General features: G+C 34.3%; 3 protein-coding genes across 7 annotated transcripts in view; all 3 read right to left on the bottom strand.

The window, feature by feature from the left end:
* The window catches only part of LOC106066411 (sialin-like), a 23343-nt gene extending 8376 nt beyond the window's left edge, over positions 1–14967 (bottom strand). Inside the window, exons 1-5 of one of the 3 annotated variants that reach the window (XM_056007903.1) lie at positions 5416–5704; positions 3070–3149; positions 2391–2629; positions 1658–1742; positions 338–486 (exon numbers count right to left, since the gene is read on the bottom strand). In XM_056007903.1, the coding sequence (XP_055863878.1) occupies positions 338–486; positions 1658–1742; positions 2391–2525 (369 nt within the window). In that variant the 5' untranslated portion in view covers positions 2526–2629; positions 3070–3149; positions 5416–5704. Of the gene's footprint in view, positions 1–337; positions 487–1657; positions 1743–2390; positions 2630–3069; positions 3150–5415; positions 5706–14831 lie in introns of those variants that run through there. The other 2 variants (XM_056007904.1, XM_056007901.1) reach the window with 2 other exon arrangements.
* On the bottom strand, positions 10821–25833 carry LOC106075282 (cytochrome P450 2U1-like). Of its 3 annotated transcripts, XM_056007905.1 has the most exons (3): positions 25578–25833; positions 24305–24410; positions 10821–13830 (listed from the first exon to the last, which is right to left on the bottom strand). In XM_056007905.1, exon 3 carries the CDS (start codon positions 13810–13812, stop codon positions 12310–12312), a length of 1503 nt encoding a protein of 500 aa, XP_055863880.1. In that variant the 5' UTR covers positions 13813–13830; positions 24305–24410; positions 25578–25833; the 3' UTR covers positions 10821–12309. The 3 variants fall into 3 exon arrangements, with proteins under 3 accessions (XP_055863880.1, XP_055863882.1, XP_055863881.1); XM_056007907.1 differs by lacking the exons at positions 24305–24410; positions 25578–25833 and adding an exon at positions 14364–14818; XM_056007906.1 differs by lacking the exons at positions 24305–24410; positions 25578–25833 and adding an exon at positions 14124–14343.
* LOC129921601 (cytochrome P450 2U1-like) lies at positions 16329–18831 on the bottom strand. The gene has a single exon (XM_056007908.1). The coding sequence runs from the start codon at positions 18687–18689 to the stop codon at positions 18021–18023; it is 669 nt and encodes a 222-aa protein (XP_055863883.1). The 5' UTR covers positions 18690–18831; the 3' UTR covers positions 16329–18020.

Genomic DNA, 25833 nt, shown 5'->3' with positions numbered 1-25833 from the left:
TTTCTTAATGATTCATGATTTCTAATAATTGTGTAAAGTTTCAACCCAATCCGGGATATTGTGTGGGAGAAATAACGTGTACAAAATTATACAGATAAACAGAGTTTATATAAGCTTTATAAAAACACATATTTTAAACAATCAATTATACATAGATCTATATCGATATCTTAATTATTTCCAAAAGAATGTCTTTGTCATTTCGTCGCATTGATATCCATTAGGGGAGATAAAGCTTATATGCGAGTGAATTATTAAATTTCATAAAATATAAAAACATAGTAGGTAAATCAAAACCTGGTCCACTTAATGTAATAGTTACTTAGTATGCACTTACAGCGGCAACGCCTAGTATAAATCTGGCAGCGTAGGCCATGTAGATGTGAGTCCTGGCACACACTGGAGTGAGTATGGTGCAGAGAGCACAAATGAACATGTTGACCTCCCAGACTCTCTTGCCTCCGTACCTGGACGCCAACCAGCCACCTGCGGTCAAGTCGCGATATGAAATAATAATATGTGTAAAGATATTGGTCTACATATACTTATTTGTCATGGAGTGTATGTGTGTGTTTATGATGTAACAATGAAGAAAGATGGAGCGTATTGTTTCGGTTGTGTAAACTCTAGATTTTCTGCTGAAACCACGAGATGGTCTAGTAGAGTAATTCTCAGAATTCAAAAGTTACATTAAGATTTATGTAATCAGATTTTTTTGTTAAAGTTTATTTAAAGTTGTATATTTACAAATATCATGTTTCCATTGGTATATTTGTGCTAGCTGTTTGGAGCTACGTACCAAGGACCGAGCAACAACAGTATAGATAAATATAGTGTAGTGTTCAGATCCAGTTATTTTATAGTACAGATGATATTGGAATGGGTGACTGATAGGCAGGAACCGCTTGGCTATCTATTAAGGAGTCTTGAGTTTGAAACCCGACTTGAGCTGAGTTGTGCTGAGCTCCTAAAGGCAGCACATAAACATTCTCACAAATACCCCTTTCCCGATTGGTCCATGAAAGAGATTCGACCATAGCGTATTGAGCATGAAATAAGCAATACAAATGCACTTTTTAAAAAAATGTCCTTTTATCCTGGAAAAAAAATGAGGATTTGAAATAGAACAAAGCAATAAAGGAAATTTAAAACATATTTTATTGACAAATTACAATATTTTATGCTCATTAAATAAACCCTAGCCCTAACCCTAATAAGGATAATTTTTTACAAATTTTACCACATTGTCTGTTTGGTACAAATTTTGTACCTTTTTTTTTTCTCCCACTTCCTATTCTCGGATCAAGTTGAGACTTTGCACAATTAGTTATTCATAGTCGATGACATGACGAATCAATTAAAAAAAAACAACTAATGAGGTAATCAATTAGTGGTTATTAATTAATTTTGTTTATATAGAAAAAAGAGTTAGACCTTGAGAGACATATTAATGATTTAGCGGTTATTTCCCTTAGACAAACTTTGTTTTTAAAGAAGTATTTCGCTTGAGTAAAAGTATAATAGTGTAACTGTTAGCAAAACTAATTTGCTCTAATAAGAAAGGTAAACAAGAGTGTGATGTTATAGTTTTATACGGAATAGTTTAACGATGAGAACAAGCTGCAGTTTAAGCAGCTAGAACCCAATGTCTACGTACTTGGTATTTGTGTGAAGATATATCCATAGAAGTACATGGAGAGTAGCTCTGATCTAGTCAGCTTGTCCCAGTCAAACTCCGCCCTCTGTGCGAATTGAATAACATTCGTTATAACAAGCAAACGAAAGAAACAATAAGTAGGCCTTAGGGAGAGATAAATGCACGAATAAGGTTTAAAGAGAGAGAGGGAAAGAGAGATAGAATGAGAGAGAGAAAGAAAGAGGGAAAGAGAGATAGAATGAGAGAGAGGGAAAGAGAGAGGGAAAGATAGATACAATGAGAGAGAGAGAGAGAAAGATACAAAAAGAGTACAAAGGGAGAGTGGAATAAAAAGGTAAAAAATAAAAGAGATGAAAACGAATACAAGAAAACAAATGGAAGATCTAAATGTAAACACAGATACACAAAATCACGGAGTGATATATATTGATCTAAAAAATTTTTAATTGCTATCTGGATTCTATTTCTATTAAACTAAGCTTTAGTTTCATACAAATGACATTCACTAATATATCTTGGCAAACAAGGTTGTAGCCCTGTTACATAGGGATAATATCGCTAATGGATCCAACTAAAAACATCTGCAATATTTTCGGCCTCGATTCGTGAGTACTTGACTTATATAAACAATTGCAATGTCTTTGGCTTAGTAACAAAGGAATCCTCTGTAACATTGTAACTACTTCTAGGACCTAGCTGTGTTTGACAGTGAACGATGGCTAAGCAAACTCACATCGTTGGTGTCCTTGTCGACTGCTGAAACACCCATGTCCCCACAGACACCAGCTCCCAGCGTCACGTTCAGGGTGCCGTTGACACCCGAAGAGTTCCATGCTGTTGTTGCGTTGGTTTGTGGGTTACGCACCATGCATATAATTGCCACGGAGATATTGACCCTCGTGACGTACACAAGCAAAGTCCCGACGAAGGACAGCAAGGCCAAGATGATTCTTTGCGAGAAGAACAGAGGTGCTGTCAGCAGAGAGAAAAAACACTGAAGGTAATGATGTATACTAAAGAAACAATGCAAAATATATATATTGTTATGACCCTATTGGCGGCGCGAAAGGGTTAACTGTAGGTTCAGCTGACACACGTGAACTCAGGCGATGGACAAGGGACAGTACTACGATTACACGCAAATATGACCAATGTTATGGTCATGTGATCGAAAGCATGAGAGGACCAGAGACAGAGTGTGTAAGAAAGAGCAGTTCAAAAGAGGACACAGAGGAGACCGGGACTGTTAGTCGGCCATGAAGTCGGTCCTGGTAGTGTCCTCGAGTTAGACGTACGAGTCCAGGAAGAGACAGTAGAGTTTAGTACGGTGATATACAGTGTAACGTTGTAGTAGTTGATTGTGTTGCCAATTGTGACATATTGACTGTTTTATTTGACCATTATTAAAGTACCTGATAATTGTGGAGCTCTTTTTGTCAGGTTCTTGATGTGTTGATGTGTTGTTGTGTGTATAGCAGTGTTTACAGAAGGCCTGATTAGGAGAGAATCGTAACAATATATATATATATATATATATATAAAATATCTATGTTTTATCTAATGATACGAATTCAAGATATATGCATACACACAAAATAATCAGATGATATTTGAAGCCCCTTTTATGATATTGTCTTTGAGGTACACCAATATGTGACAAACCAATGTATGCGCTGAAGTCTAATCAATTTTAGAAAGAAAGATTGTCTTAGCTCTACTCCAAAGCTGAGCATTTTAAAAACAAAAAAGCAAGGTTATAAAGACAGTTAGTGTGGAAACACAAAATCAAAATCGGCCCCCGAAGTGGTCCACCCAGGCAGGTAAAAAGACAGGTTTCAATATTTTTAGAAAGAACATCCGAATGAAATTCTATCAAAGACAAATGACAGAAAAAAATGGAGAAAGAAGGCTGACAGATCTTGTGTGGTGCCCAAGCGGTCCAGCAGACCAAATGATAGGTGAAAGTGAATGTGAAGTTAGATGTGAACCTGGCCTAACTGATGTCTTATAATGAATATCTAATTGATCTAATTGTTTTGTAAAGGGTCAATTTCTTATTCAAATCCTCAAGAAAAAAACAATTCCGTAAACAAAAATTTCCTTTAGTTAAGTGTTTTACTTTCGCAGTGCAGCCTTGCAGTTTACGCGATAATATGAAAAACTACTTATTAATTGTTGTTTTAAATTATAACTTAAGTGCTTACTAAATAGATTTTTTCTCTTTAAAAAAAAGAAAACATTTTGTGTGTGTAAATGTAGTAGTAAGTATGACAGAACTTACTTAACTTTGCAATACAAATGTAAAAAAAAATTTTGACAAAAAATCTAAAACAATTTGCAAAAATTTGTTTACAATACGCAGATTGCATGTTGTGCCTACTGTAGAGCCTATTGATAATGAATACCAGTAGTTGTAAAATTGGTGTATTTTTATGAAAAAAACGCTTGCATATGTGATTTAAGAAATGAGATTTTTCGCTTTCAAAAAAGTTAAAAGTAGCCGTTGCATCAGAACTTTGAATGGTCTAAAATATTATGATGTCGGATTTTCACTATCTTTTCTAGTTTACGAGATCTAAACGGGACGGACGGACGGACAGACATTCCACACAAAACTATTAGCGTCTTTTCTCCTTTCGGGGGCCGCTAAAAATTAGATTAAATAAAAAAAATACTTTTTAAAGTGAAATTGCATCCGTTAATTTGAATCATTCATGTAATTAATTTTTAATAGATCTAGACTTACAATAATAACTTTGTGTGATTGGAAATTTTTTTTCCTTAGCGCAATTTCCATGCTTAAAGCATTCACATGGCGCTTTGGTCCAACCGCTAATACCATTTGTAGCCCAGTACGGGAGGAGGGGGTATCTGGTAGAAGGTTGCCGTGCTGCCTCAAGGAAAGCGATTTGAAAAAAGAAGTTGCTTAAGTCTGTGTTTGAACTCAAGCCTGAAGTACTTATAAAAATAGAGAACGACCTAATTCTTAACAGAAAAAAAGGATCAGGTTTCGCACGGGACACTGTCTGATAGGATACGGGAGAGCCATGATCCCAGATGTCGACACACGGACTGCACGCTGCTCAGAAGCACAACCGAAGATACTCCTAGTCTTGGAACTGATGAACCTGGTGCATGCGGGGTCTTGCCCTGTACGGAGACAGTCAAACCCTACAGAACACTGCCAGACGTATTATAACGGATTAATTCAACGGAGCCTTAGTGGATGGAAGCTTACAAATGGTGAAACCTTTGTGAGCCCGGAATAATCGACTGCACACTGGGTAGGTTATTCAATCGGGAACTAGTGTCATTATTAGTTACATTCTACTAAAGGTTACAAATGGTAACTTAAAAGAGCAAACATCTTTGTAAGAAGCTAGTTAATTAGTTACTTTAATAAAAAGAAACAGCCTCTTATGTATGGTATTTCAATAATGTTATAAATTGATAAATCCTCCTCTTGCAATATAGAGCTAACATATAAGCCATCTATATGGCTTATTCTTAACTCTTAGAACTTTTGCAATAACAAAAAGCTCATTATCCTTCAACATGTTGAAATTTGTAGAAGCTCGTTAAGATTTTAATCTTAACGCATTTATGTTTATTTAGTTATTAATTTTAAAATATAAATATTATATAGTGTATATTATAAAATATTATATTTATCTAATTCGTGAAAGATTTATTCTGTAAACGTTACGCAAAGAAATTTAGATAAAAATAATCCTAAAGTTTATAAAATTATTGCTTACCTTTCTCAATGTAGTCATCTCCCATTTTTGTACTTCAAAATAAATATAGCGTTAACTTTTATTTTCAATTCATTCAACTTATCGTACAAACAGAATTGAGTTGATTATTTCACAACTTAACCATGTCTTTGCACTTTGACATTTCAATTAACATAATTATTTGGATTCAACCTAAAAAAAAAATACCAACATGTTGACATACTGTCTTGGCCACCGAAACTCTCGTACTGTCAATGATATTAGCATTGAGCCAGACAGCCTCCACTTTATCTCAATGGGATACATTGCGACAGACGTTTCAACTTAGCCATGGTCTAATTATGAGGTAAATTTTCTATCGTCCATGTACCAGAATTAGACTTGATAAGACCCTAAGCTATTTGAACATAAGGCCCTAAGCAATTCGAATGTAAGGCCCTAAGCTATTCAAATATAAGGCCCTAAGCTATTCGAATATAAGGCCCTAAGCTATTCAAATATAAGGCCCTAAGCAATTCGAATTAAGGCCCTAAGCTATTCGAAATATGGGGCACATTATAAACCAAACCACACCAATTTACAAAATCAAGTAATTATTTTCTTTGATCTTTCTTTAAAAATATTGGGGGCCCTAGGATACTGGTTGTATTACCTATAGGTAAGTCCAGCACTGATAGTCCATGTTGTTTAAAAGATGGGCGATCTTTGCAAGAGCATTGGTCTTCGTACAATATAATGAAACCATTTGCTTAATAATCTACTTTAAATTTTTAATAAGAAAAATATATTTAAAATCATTTAAAAAAACAAAGCTTATTTATGGGAAAGAACTCCGCACCTACAAGTATATCACACAAGAATGTAGACATTATTTCACTTTTTCGATATCAAACAAAATAATTGATTGCCAATAATTAATTTACTAATTGTTAAATTTTGTATTTATTCATGTTTTCTTAGGTGCAATAATTTAAAGTTTCAAATTGATCCGAAAATGGATGTGTAAGAAATAACGTGTACAATTAGTAAATGATACAAAACCCGACATATTTAGCCATATCATCTGTGAATACTGAAGGATTAATCTCCCTTTATGGTATCAAAGAGAATAATTAATAATCAATAATTAGTTGATTGATTAGTTAACTTTTGTTGTTTCATGTATTGTTTGAACTTGATCCAAGAATGGATGTGGGAGAAATAACGTGTTCAAACTTTTTACCAGACAGCGTGAGTTTATATACGTTTTGTAAAAAAAAAAAGTAGCAATTCTAAACATAAGTTATTATAATAATAAATTTTGATAGTAATAAATGATTTAATATGAATTACTTTTGGGTCGAATAGTGTTGGGTTATTATTACAAGAGAGCTTTAACTCTTTCTCTCCTAATTAACGATACCGTCGTTGATTTGACCCCATTAAATGAAATTTATTTTTGGTTTATAAACGTGTACTTGTGTTCTATAAAAAGAGCAAGCAATCTCCAATGCTTCTATACCAAAAGTAACGTTTTCTGATTACAAACAAAAATGTTATTGAAGTTTAATCATAATAGGGTAGAAAGTACAAATGTGAAAAATGAACAATTCTGTCAGAACGGGGAAAATAATTACGGAGATAAAGAGTTAATCGGTCACTTCCAGCTGACAACGGTTTGGTCTGCGTTGAGTGTAACAAAATATGTAGGTCACAGTTAGGACTACGTAGCTAAGTGAAATGCTGAACTCCTCTTACTCTTTTTACTCGAAGACAAGTTTTGTATTATTGTAACAATAGAGTTCTATTTTTTGTTGTCACAAGTTTGAAATTATTTTTTTTAATTGATAGTCAATCTCTTTTTACAAAGCTCACTCCGTCTGTCTGTTTGGTTCAAATCATTTCTCTCCCTTAGATCAAGTTGAATCTTTGCACAGTTTTTCATTGTCCTTAACGACAGAAATAAAAACACTAACAAAAAAAAATTTCCCAATTAATTAGTGCTAATAAATTTAAGTTGTTTGATATATAAAGGAAAAATAAATCTTACAGTATTGAGATATGTCAGTAAATGTGCAGATCTTTTCCTTTCGTAAGCTTTTTTAAACAAGTATTTTTACTTTTACCATCTCAGTTCCATTGTTAGGACCCTTCTTTAGCAACTCAGTTCGATTGCTAGGACCCTTCTTTACCATCTCAGTTCAATTGTTAGGACCCTTCTTTACCATCTCAGTTCAATTGTTAGGACCCTTCTTTACCATCTCAGTTCCATTGTTAGGACCCTTCTTTACCATCTCAGTTCAATTGTTAGGACCCTTCTTTACCATCTCAGTTCCATTGTTAGGACCCTTCTTTAGCAACTCAGTTCCATTGCTAGGACCCTTCTTTAGCAACTCAGTTCGATTGCTAGGACCCTTCTTTACCATCTCAGTTCCATTGCTAGGACCCTTCTTTACCATCTCAGTTCCATTGCTAGGACCCTTCTTTACCATCTCAGTTCCATTGCTAGGACCCTTCTTTACCATCTCAGTTCAATTGCTAGGATCCTTCTTTACCATCTCAGTTCCATTGCTAGGATCCTTCTTTAGCATCTCAGTTCCATTGCTAGGACCCTTCTTTAGCATCTCAGTTCAATTGCTAGGACTCTTCTTTAGCATCTCAGTTCCATTGCTAGGATCCTTCTTTAGCATATCAATTCCATTGCTAGGATCCTTCTTTAGCATCTCAGTTCCATTACTAGGACCCTTCTTTAGCATCTCAGTTCCATTGCTAGGACCCTTCTTTAGCATCTCAGTTCCATTGCTAGGACCCTTCTTTAGCATCTCAGTTCCATTGCTAGGACCCTTCTTTAGCATCTCAGTTCAATTGCTAGGACCCTTCTTTAGCATCTCAGTTCCATTGCTAGGACCCTTCTTTAGCATATCAATTCCATTGCTAGGATCCTCTTCTCTAGTTTTATAGTTAGTATCCAAGATTCGCAAACAGATGAATAGATAGATAGATAGATAGATAGATAGATAGATAGATAGATAGATAGATAGATAGATAGATAGATAGATAGATAGATAGATAGATAGATAGATAGATTGATTGATCGATTGATTGATTGATTGAGAGATAGATAAACAGACATACAGACAGATAGACAGACAGACAGACAGACAGACAGATAGATAGATAGATAGATAGATAGATAGATAGATAGATAGATAGATAGATAGATAGATAGACAGATAGATAGATAGATAGATAGATAGATAGATAGATAGATAGATTAAGCCAAATAAAAACACAAATAAACCTTCTATTTGTACGAAGCTCAATTAAACAAGTATATCTCCCCTGGCGGCGGGGCGGTAATTTATTTAAATCGGTCTACGTGTTATTGCAACTAGCAGTGTCTGAAATTATTCTCCTAATTTCTGTGACTAGAATCTTATCATGACTTTGTACTCTCTAATTGCAGGACTACATCAAATCCACATAGAGCTTCCTAGAGATTAGAGTATACCTAGGGCCGTATTTAAGGTAGGGCAGGGGGGCTACTCCTCTGGGCCTCCAAAAGATAAGGGCTCACACCCACACACTAGAGATAAAGTAAAGAAAAAGTAAAGTTACAATTTCAGACCCTGCGATCTATAGGGCAGAGGTTGTTAATGTCATTTCTTTCTTTGGCTTACGGTTAACCTGCAGGGTCACCGCCTTTACTTTCCCCAACTAAGTCAGGTACCCATTACAGTTGGGTGGACTCTGAACACCGTTGAATCTCGAAATACAAAATCCCAGTCTACACCTTTAACTCAGCCACCGCGCCCTCAGAGATTAAAAAAAAAAGAGCAATCCGAATTTCGATGGTTGAGAAACTTTTGCTTTTTAAAATTTCTACAATATTCACTTTTTTAAATGCATTTTTACATACATAACTTAAAAACTTTCGGTTAGCATCTGTTATGGTTAAGAATTGTCCTCTTGTAGCGTGATTGTAATATCTAAATACAGCTCCGGATTTACGGCAGTGTGTCATCCCGGGGCCCTACCCTCTACAAACTCAAAAGTATACATTTTTGAAAATGAAACTATGCATAACACATATTTTCTTTAAAGAAAAAAAAAGAAAATGAGATTAAATTTGTTAGTACCCTATTTCTTTCTTCTAAAATATGTTTTTATATATAAATTTTATGACTAGTATATGATTTTTATTTAAGCTTTCGAAGACGTCAAGACACTACAAAAATCCTTCCCCGGGGCTTCCACTTGCTTAAATCCGGACAAAATGAAATACAATTGGTCAAATGTCCCAAGTGTAATCTAGTTTAAAAATTAATTGACATAGTGTTAAATAGACATTTGATATAAGTTTAGATCCGACCAATATTTTCACTAAAAAACTGTAAGTACAGTATACAATGAATTGATTAGTTTATTCTTATATGAAGTTTAAACGGCGTGGTCTTTTATTATACGCTCTGGACTGCCGTCCTGCGGTCGGCTTTCTGCTTCACCGTCACCTATCATAGTCTGCTGGACCGTTTGGGAACCACGCAAGATTTTTTCGACCGTGTTTCTCAATGGACCTCATTCACCAATCGTAAACAAACAACATTTAGCCACGTGATTCTCTATCTCTTCTATATACATTAGGTAATCCATAAAGGCTGTCACGTGATACGTTTTTTTCATTGTTTTATCAATATTATCACGTAGCTAAATGTTGTCTGTTTACGATTGGTAATAAGGTCCATTTCTCAGTCTTTTACCTTATATAGAACATCTCAACATCAGACCCTCTCTTAGTTTATGTTATCCTCTCATCGCTTTCTCTGTCTGCCTTTTCTTCTTTTTTTCTGGTACTGTTCCCTGAAGGAATGTCTTTGCGAGCCCCGAAGACCTTGTAATAAGGCTAGGATGTAAGAGTCTTCAATTGGAAACATTTAAAATAAACAATAAGATCTCCCTTTAGTGACAAACGTTTTCATCCGTAGTTATGGTTCTTTGTTTGAACTATTCAATGGTTTTTAAGTTCACAGCTTTTTTAATATAGCAAAACTAGATTTATATATATGTAAAAATGGATAATTGCCTGATTTGTGCACCAAACTGCCTTCTTGATGGTCCCGGGTATGAACCTTGCGCACCGCCATTCCCCGTTGTTCTGCTTGGTTTTAGCCACAGTAAACTTTAATTGTTATAAGGCTGTGTCTTTTTTCGGTTTAAATTTGTCAGGCTTTAAAGCAATGTAATGTTTATAATCATGTTATAATTTTTGACACGATCATTTTATGAGATCTGAGAGTTTAATCTTATGTTGGCATTGCTCTGAGAGTTTTTAAAGAAAGTATGTTCAAGAATGCAAAGCATGTGTCATTATTAGGACATGCGATATTTTAAGAAAAAGATGAAGAGATATACGATGTTTTATTCAAATAAAATTTTTAAAAAATCAATTTAATATCAAGATGTTGAATAGTTTTATTGTCCTTATTTTTTTTTCAAATGAAATAAAATATCTAACAAACAGAAATAAATTAAAGAGTAACAATTATTGTAATGGACATGAACCGTAAACAAAGAGGGCTAACTCAGTTTTTGTTTCTCTAGATTTAGTTTAGCCATATTAATGTTCTTGTGCAAGGTCCACAAATAATCAAACACTTGGGTTAGTTCCCTTTGCCACGAGATCCGTATAAAAGACAATGCATGCATTTATTTTAAAATATATTTTTAAAAAATATGAAAAAAATGAATGTAAAAACAAGGCAAACATGAAAGAAATGTTATACAGTAAAATAACTAGTCATGTTAACTTGATTCAGATGTATTTATTATACTTTACAATATCTAAAAACAGCTTCTACAGGTGAGAGAATTGTTTCATTTCGGAGTAATAGAATATAAAGTGAAGTCTCTTATGTTTTATATATAAAGCGTATTGCAACCAGTTTAAACAGGAAATAGTTCCAAAGTAAGCGTTTAAATATGTAACATTTGGCAGTCCTCACTTCAGTGATCACCAACACATAGCATGTCCTAATTTAATAGTAATTTATAATTTCGCTTATTAACTATTTGATGTTTTGTTCTAGTTCTTTGCTCATTGGATCTTTTCAACAGTAATAAAGGTCTTCACAATGCCGAATGAATAATGTTTAGTCCCGACCGCCAATGTCTAATAGCTGTGCTCTTTTGTTAGCAGTCTACGTCATACAAAGCTCAAACTTAAAGGCATATGCTCCGTCATGTTGTTTTTATTATTATTTTTTTTAAGATATCGAATTGATTATCAGGGGAATCTGTCTTGCAAATATCAATATTAACCGGCTTCAATGTCCTAACAGTGCATTTCAGATTTTGTATATTTATTTTAATAATGTCCGTAAACTAATGTAGAATGCCGTAACATGAATTTACTTTCCAGGTCAATATTGCACGAAATTCCCAAAAATTCTTCCATTGGCCTAGACTTCAGGAGTCTTCGACTTTACTCGTAGTAAAACTACAAAGTGGAAGAAGAAAAGTACATTTTTAAAAATACTTTACTAAACTTTTACTTTTTTCTCTTTAAAAACAGATATACTGTTGTACGTCTATTACGTTTTATAGGAGATTCAATGAACAAAACACTTTCATTTTGTGACACACGCTGGTATCAAGTACGCTTTGAAAAAACAAATGCATAAGAATTAAATTTGCAACTATGCAATTAATTATTGTTGTGAACATGTGAGAAATTATTCGCGAAAGTTTTGTTAATTACAATGTATTAATAAGTAAATAAATCGTAAAAAGGTTAGAAAAAGCTAGCGTTTAACTTTTACCCATAGTTCTGATTCTTGTTAATCACAGGGACTTCAGCAACATTCTGTGCAGCGCTGTAACTAAGATGATTCATGCACAATGCTTCTTTGAAAGTCAACGTTTGAACAAAAATTGAATTCATTTTGTTCTTTCCACGCATCTAATCTCATACGGTTCAGGGGCGCACACTAAGCCCCATGTATCAGACAAAGGTGGGACTTTGTCACTGGATGCTGGAAGAAATTCAAATTTCTGAATCAATGTAGACAGAAATAAAAACAACTCCATTGTGGCCAACGATTCTCCAAGACAAATTCGTCTGCCAATAAAAAAGGGGATGAACTCTTCTCTCTTGATAATGCGCTTTTGCTCATCGAGAAATCGTTGGGGCCGAAAGTTGTCAGGATCGCCCCAGATTTCTTTGCTTCCGTGGACAGCATCAATGTTTGGCATTACCAATGTGCCTTTCGGAATGGCGTATCCAGCCAATGTCACATTCTCGGTACAGAGATGAGGAAAACTTATTGGAGCGATGCTGGACTTTCTTTGAACTTCCATTATAAAAGCTGTGAGGTAGGTCAGCTTTGATTTGTCTGCTAGTTGTGGCGTACGTTCGGTTCCTACATGCTCCAATAGTTCATCATACATGTTCTTCTGGGTTTCCGGATAGTTTAACATGTACAGCAGACACCACAAAATGGAAGTACTTGTTGTCTCTGACCCAGCAATAAATAAACTGTCAATGTTGCGTTCTAAATTCACCTCACTCAAATAGCAACTCTCTCCTGACAGTTTTTCCTTTTTCATTGCATCAATATAGGCGAAAATATAATTGTCCAGATTTTCCGGATCGTAGGACTTCTGTATTTCCTCAACCATATGAGACGTGTGGCTTAGTACTTCTGAATAGAGCTTCATCAATTGTCTTCCTTTGAAGAGATCAAATGGAAGATAATACAAACTTGGAAAAAAATTAAGAAGTAAAACTCCTGTGTTGGTTTTAACAACTTCAGTAAACAATTCTATTTGCTTTTGGAATTTCGGATCATCATAATGAAAACGTTTCCCAAAAATAATGGAACAAATCACATTAGATACACTCATATTTGTCAAATAACGGATGTCACGTGGTTTTCCGTTTGCTTTCGCCAGCTCTCTGATGAAGTAAGATATCTCCTCGGTGATTTTTTCAGCTAAAATATTTTTGCCCATCCCGAAATTTCTCAGAATGGCTAAAGATGTTGTTCTTTGTGCTTTCCAGTCAGCTCCCGAAGCTAAAATGACACCGTTCGTGAATTGCGGTATGTGCTTTGCCAGGAAGTTATCATTTTGTCGGTCTGAGAAATAGTCTCCCTTTTTAATAAAAGCTTCTTTCATGGCTTCATAAGTGTTCACAAAAATAGTTCTTTGAGGTCCCATTTGTAGCGTGAAGACGTCTCCATATTTCTCTGACCATTGTTTGAATTGCTTCCTTGGGTTCTTCTCTAACATGTACAAATGACCAATGATTGGCAGAGCTGCTCCAGGAGACGGGGGTAAGTTTGTAGGTTGTCTTGACCTGAAGTACAGCGCTATCAAAATTATGATAATGAAAGCCAGGCATGTGGTATCACTGACATATGACAGAACTGTGTAGATCATTGTAAGGCCTGTTTAGTACTGTGGAATGATGATATAAGTTAAGCTCAGAAAGTATTAAATGTAGAAATCATTATCATAAAAGAGATACTGTAGATGTGCATGCATCAAATATGTGAAAAAAAATTACTACATGAACGGTACATGAAATAAAATAGGAAACAAACTCCGACTACCAAAACGATAGGATCTATAAGTTTCAATGTGCAATACTCACTATGTTTCATTATTGATATATATTAATCGACTCTTTAAAATACAGTAGTATATGATAACTATTTAAAGCCAATTATATTAAACAATAACTAACATACTTGAACTAGTGATAAATTAAGAAATCCTTCCTAAACTATTGATCTAGTGATAGAGTTGAACACCATTCCTGAACTATCAACATAGAGATAAATAAGCCACCATTCCTCAACTCTTGATCTAGAGACAGGCATCATTCACATAACACTAACGCGGTAATGCAACTTAAGTTGTTAAACTCAAATGTAAAAAATGCTAATTATATTAATAATACTACAAAAAAAAAAATACTAAGAGACTACCTAAAAATACACATTAAATAGAAGTTTCAAAAATGTCTTCCTTCACAGACATTGCATTAGTTGGGGATGCTGTACAGTTAGAGTACGATTCCATGGGGGCTGGTGATATTTAATCATTTCCATTTGTTTCTGTGGAAGACTATTGTCAACACTGCAACCAACCTGGCACACATTACAGTTTACCTAAAAATCACGCCATTCAAAAAAAAAAAAAAAAAAGATCCGATTACCGACCTCTCAGTTTGGAAGGCAAACGTTTAATTACTGGGTAACCACGTCCCTAGATCTATACAGATTCTACGTTTTTCTAAAGCGAACACATTTAAGCAAAGCTTCATTTTATGAGTCAATCAAAAGTGAACAAATGGCATGCATTACATGATTTTGAACTAGATCTAGACAATATAAAGTATAGAAACAGTTTCTTTCAAATTATCATCACTATCCAATGAACTAGTTTAAACAGACCTGCTTGGAAACTGAATAGAAATGTAGAAACTTGTTTGGAGTCAAATGTTCTTTCTCTCTATAACACTGTGTAAATTCCCTGCAGTGCCCGAGCGACACACATTTAGTGTGTAACAAATGACCTACTTTCTACTAGACTGACATGTAAACCAACATTTAAAACAAGCGAAAAATAAAAATACTTGAAAGATATATATATATATATATATATATATATATATATATATATATATATATATATATATAATAAGGCTTGTCTTCGAGTCTGAAGATTAGTGAGGAATGCAGTATTTCCCGTGTCTTCGCAGCACCAGCTGTGACCTTCAAGATATATATGTGTGTCGCTATAAAACAACATAAATTAATTACCACCTATTAATTAGCTCTTTCTCTCCTAATTTACGATACCATCTTTGATTTGACCTTATTAAATTAAATTAATTTCTGGTTTTATAAACTTCAATTTGTGTTACATAAAAAGAGCATGCATTCTCCTATAATACTAGAGCCAAAGTAACGTTTTCTGAACACAAACAAGAATGTTATTAAAGTTGTATCATAACAAGGTAGAATGTGCAAGTGTGAAAAATGAACAATTCTGCCAGGACAAATAATTACGGAGATAAAGAGTTAATTATTGCTTCTTTTTTGTTTCATTCAAGTTTCGTTAGAAGCAATAAATAATAGTGCAACGTCTCAACTTGGTCCGAAAATTGAGAGTGGGAGAAATGACGTGTATCTGACAGACTGAGTGAATTGATAAAGCTAAGTAAAAAGTAAAAACAAATGGTCAAGATATTGGTATTAACGCTGCGCTTCTCAAACTGTCGGGAACTAGATCTACGTGCTAATAAATAAATAATAATAAACATTTATATCAATAAACTTACAGCGATATAAATTTTTAAAAAATGTATATATATATTATACCAGCCTTGCTTACCGGCACCGCCCGTTGGTTTGTTGCCAGGCCATATAGGCCCTATGGTTTAGTTTTAACATTGTCCCCTCACTTGTTTTCTCTAACACTAAAATATAAAGGCCCCTAAATAAACGTTCCTCGATACATGCTTATGCTATAGCCAATTCTCTATCTATTAGATTAAATTGTTAAATTCTTGCATAACTTTTCAAAAATAGTCATATCTTTTACATTTCGGCTCTTATTCCAAATATTTGATTGGTTCTGTTTTTTGTGGGTTTTTTTTTTTTTTTTTTTGCCTAGGCCTTCTTTTTTTTTTAATTGCATCCTGCAAATCGTTATGATCGCATAATACTTTGTCTGTAGTCTTCACCCCTTATTTATTACTTCACGTAAAAAAAAAAATACTGCCCGCATTTCGACATTTCCCTTTTGGACAAAGGTTGAGGCTGTTGGTCGTTGTGCTGGCGACATGACACTCTCGTTAACCGGGGACAAAAAGAAACAGTTGACCTTTAAATCATCTGCCCCATAGATCGCAAGGTCTACCTGTCGAACTTTACATTTTTTTTAAGAGGCACCTTCGAACTCGCAGATCATGTACCATAACATGGCTCTCCAGTACAAGTCGTGACATCGTGTACTTATAGTTGATAACATAAGGACATTATTCGGATCTCTTATTTCCTTCCATATATAAAACATGCAACTTTAGCCTTATATTGGTTCATACAACTTATATTACTTATATTGATTGTGATCAGGGGCGGACTGGCTATATAGGCATTCGGCTATTAGTTTTGTGCGAAATGTCTGTCCGTCCATCCGTCCCATTTTGATCTCGTAAACTAGAAAAAAGGTAGTTAAAATTCGACATCATAATATTTTATACCATTCAAAGTTCTGATGAAACGGCTACTTTTTCTTTTCTGAAAGCAAAAAAATCTAATTTTTAAAATCAATTATGCAAGCAGTTTTTTCATAAAAATACACCATTTTTACAAACTATCCACTATTAATAGTAACAAACACTCTTCACTCTTCCCAATTAGAAGCCATCCTTAGCATAAATCAAGACAAAGGCAGATGTATTGCTTGATGTCGATCATCATGTATATGGTATATGGTAGCAGATATTTGTTCACAATAAGAGATTTACCATTCCAAGTGTTATACTTTATTAATATATTAATAATCTCTATAGATCGTTTCAAAATCACCTAATAAATTATTCATATAGCAAAATACTTTCTATACAGTATTAACCTTACATAATGCTTTTGAGTACTGATAAGATTGGAGGCCCATCATATGGCATACAATTTATGCGCCGCATTGTATAGAAATGTTCGAGCCGATTTTGACACCCAGTCCGCATCTGATCGTGATTCGTCTGAACATTTAATACAAATAAAATAAGATAAATATTTGTTTTTCCATGGCAGCTTTTACGTGCATGATAAGATGATAATTTCACTAGAAACAATTTTGGCTAGTTACTTTTTTTTTTGTTACAGAACTTATAAATTACACATCTTATTTTAAAAAGTATTCCTCCAGCTAATTTCAACTTCTATTAATCGTATGCTCATTTTAATTAGAGACTGAACAGAATGAAAGGAGATGTTTTTCAGAAGACTACACAATTGTTTGAGAGAAAACTTGATTTTAAACAAAAAAGATTAAAAAAAAAGACTATTCCTAATTAAAAAGCTGATTACTATTTTTTTAATAACGATTACTAGGTGCCTCTATGCCTCTATTTAAACTCACCGAGGAAACAAAGTATAAAAGTATAGAAAATATTTTCCTTGAGTTTAATGCTTTCAAACTCAGTTTAATTAAAACAAATAATCCAGCGGTGAACAAAGTCACATAATTTCATAAAAACATTTGTACAAATAGAATAATAACTAGATTAATATATAGCATTATCTTTAAATAAATAAAGCACAGCGAAGATACTGTTGATTAATAACTATCCTTCACAGAATAAAGATACATGGGGAATCTACTGAACAATGACCCTAATAGATAGTTTCACGTCTCTTATATAGTATCGCACAAAGACCGTTCACTCATTTTAAAGTAATTAAAAAGAGAAAATCTGGAGAGGGATTTAGCTTTTGTTTGCTTATGTTTGTATACATTTTGTGTGTTGGTCTTTTTTTTTTAACGATTTAAGTTAAAAAAATTAAATTTATAGAAATGTACTACTCTTGTACAGCGGATCCTCATGTTAGAGAACATGGTAGATCGACACCAGTTTATGCATTTCTTTTCACACATTTGATTTCAAAAGGTTCAGGAGTAGCAGCCAATCCCCAAGTATCTTTGAGAGGTGGAATCTTATCAGGTCTCGCAGGAAGAAATTGGAACGTTTGAATTAAATTTGATAAATATAAAAAGAGTTCCATTTTGGCCAAGGATTCTCCGAGACAAACACGTCTCCCAACAGAGAAAGGGATTAGTTCTTCACTCTTGACCACGTTTCCTTGTTCATCAAGAAATCTTTCGGGCCGAAAATTTTCAGGATCTCCCCAGATTTCTTTGCTTCTAAGTACTGCGTCCAGGTTGGGCATAACAACTGTGTTTTTGGGAATAGTGTAACCTGCGAGAGTTGTGTCTGTGCTGCAGAAGTATGGAATAGTTATTGGCAAAATGCTGGCCTTTCTTTGAACTTCCATGATAACAGCTGTGAAGTATTTCAATCTAGGCTTGTCTGCAATGCTTGGAGCACGCTCTGTTCCAATCTGTGCAACTATCTCATTATAAGTTTTATTTTGGACTTCTGGGAAATTTAGCATGTACAGCATAAACCACAAGATTGTGGAGCTGGTGGTCTCCGTACCGGCGCCAAACAAGTTCGAAATGTTACGAGACAAATTCTCGTCATCTAAGTGACTTGGTTGATTTAACTCTTGTTCTTTCTTCATTTCTTTCTTATACTCACTAATGTAGCTGTCCACAGTATTTGAATCACTCAGATTTAATATGCTGTGTATCAAACTACTTAAGAAATCGCGTTGATCTAAATACGCATTTAATAACTTTTTACCTTTAAACAGATCAACAGGAATATAAAAAAAAAAGGAAAGAAATTCAAAATCAAAGTTCCTGAATTCAGTTTAGCAATATCATTCAAGCTGTTCATTTGCGCGATAAATTGTGGGTCGTCGAACTCAAAACGTTTGCCAAATATTATAGAACTAATAACATTGGATATGCTCATATTAGTTAGTTCACGAATGTCAGAAGGTTTTCCATTCAATCTGGCAAGTTCTTTGCAAAAGAAAGCAACTTCCACCAGAATTTTTTCCGCCAAAATATTTTTGCCCATACCAAATTTTCTTAGAATATTTAAAGTTGTAGATCTTTGACATTTCCAATTGGCTCCGGAATTAAATATAATGCCCTTAGAGCCGGGGTCGGCAACCTGCGGCTCGAGAGCCACATGCGGCTCTTTGAGTGTGAAGCTGCGGCTCTTTAGTTCCATACACAAATATTATTTGTTGTATCGAAACATTTTTAAAAATAGTTCTGAATCTTTTTTTAACGAAGATTAGGCACCGATTCTTTCTCTCAGCCACGTGTACTCGCTTTTCACCACACCCCTCCCCCATTACACGCGTCGTCACTGTTGTCAGTCCGCCGGAAGCTCTCGAATGACGTCGTCGTCGGATGTTTCTATGAAGGTTTTAATTCGCTTTGACACAAGACGAATTGGCATCTTAACCACGTGCTTTGACTGTGACGTATAGTTTGTTGTTATAGTAGCCTACCATGTAGTTTGTTTGTAAACGAGTTACAAGCGAATTATCTTCTCAAAGTTAGAAGCAATTTACAAGTAATGTTATTCTGGCAAGCTGTGCGGCACCACTAGAAATGGCACAAAAAGGAAAACCATTTACGATGACGAGTATGTCAAAAACTGTTTCCTACATGCATCTGAAGGAACTGTTTCATGTTTAAAAAAAAAAAACCCAGAAATATTGAAAAAAAAATCAAAGATTTGCCAATATCCGCTGAAACAGTACAAGACAGTATAGCTAAAATGTCTTCAAATGTAACATATTAGCAGGTGGAAGATATTTTATTTTCTTCCTTATCACTTGCTATAGATGAGTCTTGCGACTTAAAGACACGGCACAAGTAGCCCATTTTGTCAGATATATGTCTTCCCAAAGTCTAAAAGAAGAACTTCTAGGATTGCTACCGCTTTCGTGACAAACTAGCGGGGACGATAGGGCAAATGCTGTGCAAAAAATATCTTGAAGACAATAAGATCAATTGAAATAAAATCATTTTAAAAGCAACTGACAGAATATGACAGGAAAAAATAAAAGAGCAACAACGATTTGTCGGAGCGAAATAAACCAAGAAATTCTTACGTTTCACTTAATAATGCACCAAGAAATACTTTGTGCCCAAAACGATTCCAACCTAAATAGATGAGGTCATGAATTTGGTAATCAAGACTGTTAACAGCATCTTGTCAAAAGCCATCTACCACTTAAACGAAATGGAGACTCAATAATCCGACCTCCTTCTTCCCAAACAAATGCTATGACTTTCCAAAGGTAAGGTGATGAAACGTTTAGCTTTGTGCTTGAACGAAATAAATACATTTCTAAATGATAAAGGCATTTATCACACCGAATTAGAGAACGACAAATAGTTGCAAAACTTTTTCTTTATAATTGATATAACAGCGAAATTCAATGAGCTGAATCTAAAACTGCAAGTAAAGGAAAACCAATCCTATGTTTTAGTAGAAGAATTGGTTTGTTTTGAAGACAAATTTATTCCTTTTGCAGAAGATATTCAGAGCGGTCAATTACTTCATTTTGAATGTCTGTCTAAAGCAGTATCGCGATAAAATCAGTGAAACTTTTAAGATAAGATAATTTTATTGATCCAATCAAATGGAAATTCAGTGTGACTACAGTTGACAACATCAGAGTAACTACTGTACAATAACAGTATAGATGACTAATTCGAACAACATTCACACACGAAACCAGCGCTTTATGATATGACTTCTATGTACTTCTTGATGACGACTGCTGATCTTGTAACACCCTGACCGAAAGTGGGATAAAGGAATTTTTAGATCTTTCTGTTTTAGTCCTAATGGAAAGGAGACGACCACTTCGTTCACATCTTATGACACGAATAACTTCATCACAGTTATGAAAAAATCAAAGAAGAATTTCTTGACAGATTTGAGCAGCTCGAAACCAACAGAACTATTCGAGCATTCCTAGTACACCATCTCAACAGTTGGAGGTCCAGAAATGTAAGTACGTAACGCAACAAAGTGGACAACTGTAAGGAATGCCGCGAGTTGATTCGGCGCATGGAATAAACTTCCAGATTGCTACAGTTAGGTGAAGAAGTTGGCATTTGGAGTACTGACTATATATCGATTGACATAGTCGTGCGAACAAGCGTTCTCGCATGAATATAATTAAAAGTAAAGTAAGAAGCCAACTAAAAATTGAGCATTTGGAGTCGTGTTTGAAACAAAAAAAAAAAAAGTTACCGTATGAGCCAAATGTATCCAAAATGTCTAAAACCATGCAAAGCTAACGCACTCATTGAATTCGTTCGAATAATTGTTTGTTATTGATGTACACGTTAATGTTGTAAATAAACGTTTAACTTCTTTAGTTGTTAACCGAAATAAAAAATAATTATCTAATAATGCCATATATATATATATATATATATATATATATATATATATATATATATATATATATATTATGTTATATATATATTTTTTTTAATCATTGGTAAGAACTATTTATAGTTGGCAAAAAAAAACAAAACAACAACGTTGCGGCTCTTTTAAAACTTCGAAATTTTATAAATTGTAATTTTTGGCACTTTCAACTCAAAAGGTTGCCGACCCCTGCCTTAGAGTAATAGATTAAGTGTTTAGCTAAAAAACTTGTATTGGGTCTGTCTGAGAAGTTATCAGCTTGCGTGACAAGCGCCTCTTTGATAGTTTTAAAGCTATTGATAAATACAGTTCTTTGAGGGCCCATCTGAAGTAAAAAGACATCGCCATACTTCTTTGTCCACTGTTTGAACTGTCCCCGAGGGTTTCTCTCCAACATGTACAAGTGACCAATGAAGGGAAGAGCTGTGCCAGGCGCAGGAGGTAAGTTTTGTGGTCGAAGGGATCTTAAATAAAACGTTATTACTGCCAGCATTAAGACTGATAGAATCAAATTGGCGTCGTCCAAATATGACATCACTGTTTGAAACATTTTGGCTCTGAAAATAATTAATATGAAAGAAAATAATTGATTTATATCTCGGACTTATGACGATAGTTTATTTATTAATACATATTTTTATGATTGAAAAAAATGTATTTTCATTCAATTGCAATGCAAGGATTGAGCGTCGTTAAAGGGAAACGAAGTTCAGTCTTGTCCCCTTGACCTTGTCGACAGAGAAATGTTCTGATGATGTGGCAGATCTGCAGCAGTACTGACTACTAATGAGGATCCTATTCTTATTAGTAAGACAGTGAGACATTAACATTGTATCATATAGTGTTAGAACGTACAAAGAGAGGAGAAAAAGAAACAGAACAAAAATTAACACGATGATATGGGCGGCTGAATGCAAATAAGTTAAAGTGAAATTCTTGTTCAAACTGCTCCATCGTATTACACAGGTTGTAGGATAAATACTAAATATAAAGTACAATATGTCACATTCTGTATACATGGATGATCTACAATTATATGCTTAATGTTATAAAGTTTGTGTGTGTTTCTATGGTGACGGTGAGAAGAGGTTAGCGATTGGTTGGTGGCTATGCAATGCCAATGATGCAAGCTAAGCGGCACTGTCGTCAGCTGTCTTGGGTATGTCAGACGACTTCAGGATGCCTGAGTGTAAAGACGTGTTTTGATAGTTAGATTTGTTTAAAATATTTAATTTCACTTGAAGTTAAATTAGTCTATATTGTAATAAAAGTTACATTTAGTTATTCAAGTTATTTCAAGTTAAAAGATACTACGCCTACAAAGATGTATTTGTCCACAAGCAGTTTGGTGATACAAGTCCTCGGCCGTCAACAACACTGAAACGAAGATATAACTTAATATCCTAATACAAAATGTAAAGCACTTAACAAATATATTTTTATATAAATATATTTGCATGTCCTAAGGGCTGAATAAGAGTTGTATGATAAGCATTAAAAAGATAATAGTCAATACTATTGAATCACTATTGATAAATTTGATGTATTTGAAGAATTGAATAGTTCTACACTTGAGAAATTAATCATAAAAAATTGCACTATAAACCATACAAAAACAACTAAAAGTAGTAGAGTTCCCCTTTCAGACCTTGCGATCTATAGAAAAACAACTAAAGGATGATTTTTAAAAAATTAAGTACCAGGAAAGAGTAATTTAAACACCAAATCTCTCACAAGAAATTTGTCACTGGGTTGAACTATTGAATTATTACTATTGGCCTTATACAAAATACGTTCAGTTATAAATTATAGAAAATGGAATGACATTGACCTAGATATATATGATATTGAAAGTTTGACTATAAAGAATAAAACTAATAGAAAAACTCCGTTGTTTATATTCCATCATATATTGTACCTGACCAGAAAGGATGGAAGCCGTGAATAGCAGAGAATTTATAAACTGAACTAGAGTACTTTAACATTTTATCTATTTTTCCTAGTTACAGTTATTTAATATACAATTTTAGTACAAAAAACATGGCTACAAAGACAGTTTGTGGGGGAACACAAACTCAGAATCGGCCCTCGAAGTGGTCCACCCAGGCAAAAGGGAGGCTTCAATATTTTCAGAAATAATATCAGAATGAAATTCTATCAAAGGCAAAGGACAGAGAAGAATAGAGAAAGAAGATTGACAGATCTTGTGTGGTGCCCCAATGGTCCAGCAAACCAAGGCATATGTGAAACTGAATGTAAGTTAGATGTGAACCTGGCCTGATGTCTTTTAATGATTATCTAATTGATCTAATTGTATTGTAAAGGGTCAATCTCTTATTCAAAGCCTCAATAACAAAGTTTTTAAAGAAAAAAAATAATCCCTTTAGCCTTTAGTTAAATCTTTCATGGGTAGGGTACAACTCTGCAGTTCTTGCAATAATATGAAAAACTACTTATTAATTGTTGTTTTAAATTATGTTCCACAAATGTGCATACTAAATAGATTTTTTCTCTTTAAAAAAAGTCTACATTTTTTTTTTGTTAATGTAGTAGTTAGTATAATAGAACTTATTTAACTTAGCAATATACAGTTGTAACGAAGCTCAACCATGGCAGTGCCAGAGAATGCATACTCGTGCGTTTCTAATATAATAATAATAACAACTAAATCTTTGGTAAGATTAGCATTATCTCATTTCCTTTTATCTCAAAAATGGCCGTGTTGTCCCCTGTCCGATCTTCGCCTTGAAAAGTCCATTATCTAAGGGAAGACGTAATTAAAGGTGTATGAATGCGGTCTTAAAACAAAATATTACATCTTACCTGAGCAAAAATAAAACTTTAAATGCGTTTAATGCGATCCAACTTTTCAATTAAAAACTTGAAGACCTGTAAGTCGAGCAGAACTCTAAATGTCAAGGTCAAATGGCTGAAAACACACAAAAAAAAAATGACCTATTTCTAAATCTAAGTCAGAATGTTATACTAAGGTCAGGATAGAACAGCAGACACATTTAGCTTGACTTTTTGCCTTGTGCCTATGTTTGTGTTGCCAAATCTGGCTTTTTGTTTTTTACGATGTTTGAAAAGCCTTGACCAGTGGTTCCCAAGCTTCTTTCTTAACGGAACTCTTCACACATTCGGAGTATTTAGCAGAACACTTCACACATTCGGAGTATTTAGCAGAACACTTCACACATTCGGAGTATTTAGCAGAACACTTCACACATTCGGAGTATTTAGCGGAACACTTTGCTTAGTTTTAGAGAGATCAAGTCATGTGGTGGCCTACTATTAATTATTCCAGTAGTTCGTGGGACACGTATTCAGGCCTCGCGGAACACAGTTTGGGAAATATTGGCTTATTCTATAACTAGATTTAGGCCCTTTAAAATGTGCTATTTGCTTTGTAACTAGGTTTGTAGTATATACTTCTATAAAAGTAATAACACTGCACATTGTAACATGACATTTATTTTAAAGTTGTTTATTGGTATTCATATTTTGGGGGGCCTTTGTTATTTTTAAATCAAACGCATGGTAAATTTTAAAGGAAATCGATATACTTCATTCTTTACCAAAAGCCTCAAGATTATGTCAAATGAACTGGTAAGATGTAAACAAGTGAAAGTAATTCAAAGATGAAGTGTCTTAACTCCTAACCTTAATTTGAGAGAGCTGAGTTCTCATTTTGCATGTAATTGGACTCCATTTAGAAGCGTTATAACGCTCTTTCATTATATATAAAAAAAAACAAACTTAGGCTTAGAGTTAGTGTTACAAATAGCCCCAGAATCAAGGCGTAATACAAGTAGACATTCTGGTCCACGTTCACTGCCAATACAAAGCATAAACCTAACCGGGGATTGAGGTTTAACCCCTCACCTACTCCTCCTCCAAATACAATACTTTACACATAATTTTTCCTACCAGTCGCTGGGTTTCATTAATAAAGCAAATCCAAGGTGACTGCCTGAGAAAACTTCAGTCACCGAATTTCATGGGCGTAGTAGGTAGATAGGGGTTGAGTTGAGGCTCTATCTCCTCACAAAAAAATATTTACAAAAATTATTTCATAAACTTATCTATTCCAGACCTGCATGGTGTCTGCTAGTGTCTTTCGCTTGTGCAGTGATCAGTGACGAATTCATGCCAGACAACGTGGGTCGTGGCCTCGGATGGTATATATTATATCGGAGTGGTAATGTAAGGCTGAAACGTATCTTTGGCTTGCCAACTTTAATTCTAAAATGAAACTTCATTGTCTTTTCAACTTAAATGTCTTTTATTTCAGTTATTTAATCTTGTAAAGTTTTGGTCACAATGTCGTAATTAATAAGTAGAACTTCAAA

The sequence above is a fragment of the Biomphalaria glabrata genome, chromosome 13 (assembly GCF_947242115.1).
Source record: "Biomphalaria glabrata chromosome 13, xgBioGlab47.1, whole genome shotgun sequence".
NCBI lineage: Eukaryota > Metazoa > Mollusca > Gastropoda > Planorbidae > Biomphalaria > Biomphalaria glabrata.
The sequence above is the reverse complement of the archived record's forward strand: the minus strand, read 5'-3'. Positions and strand labels throughout refer to the sequence as shown.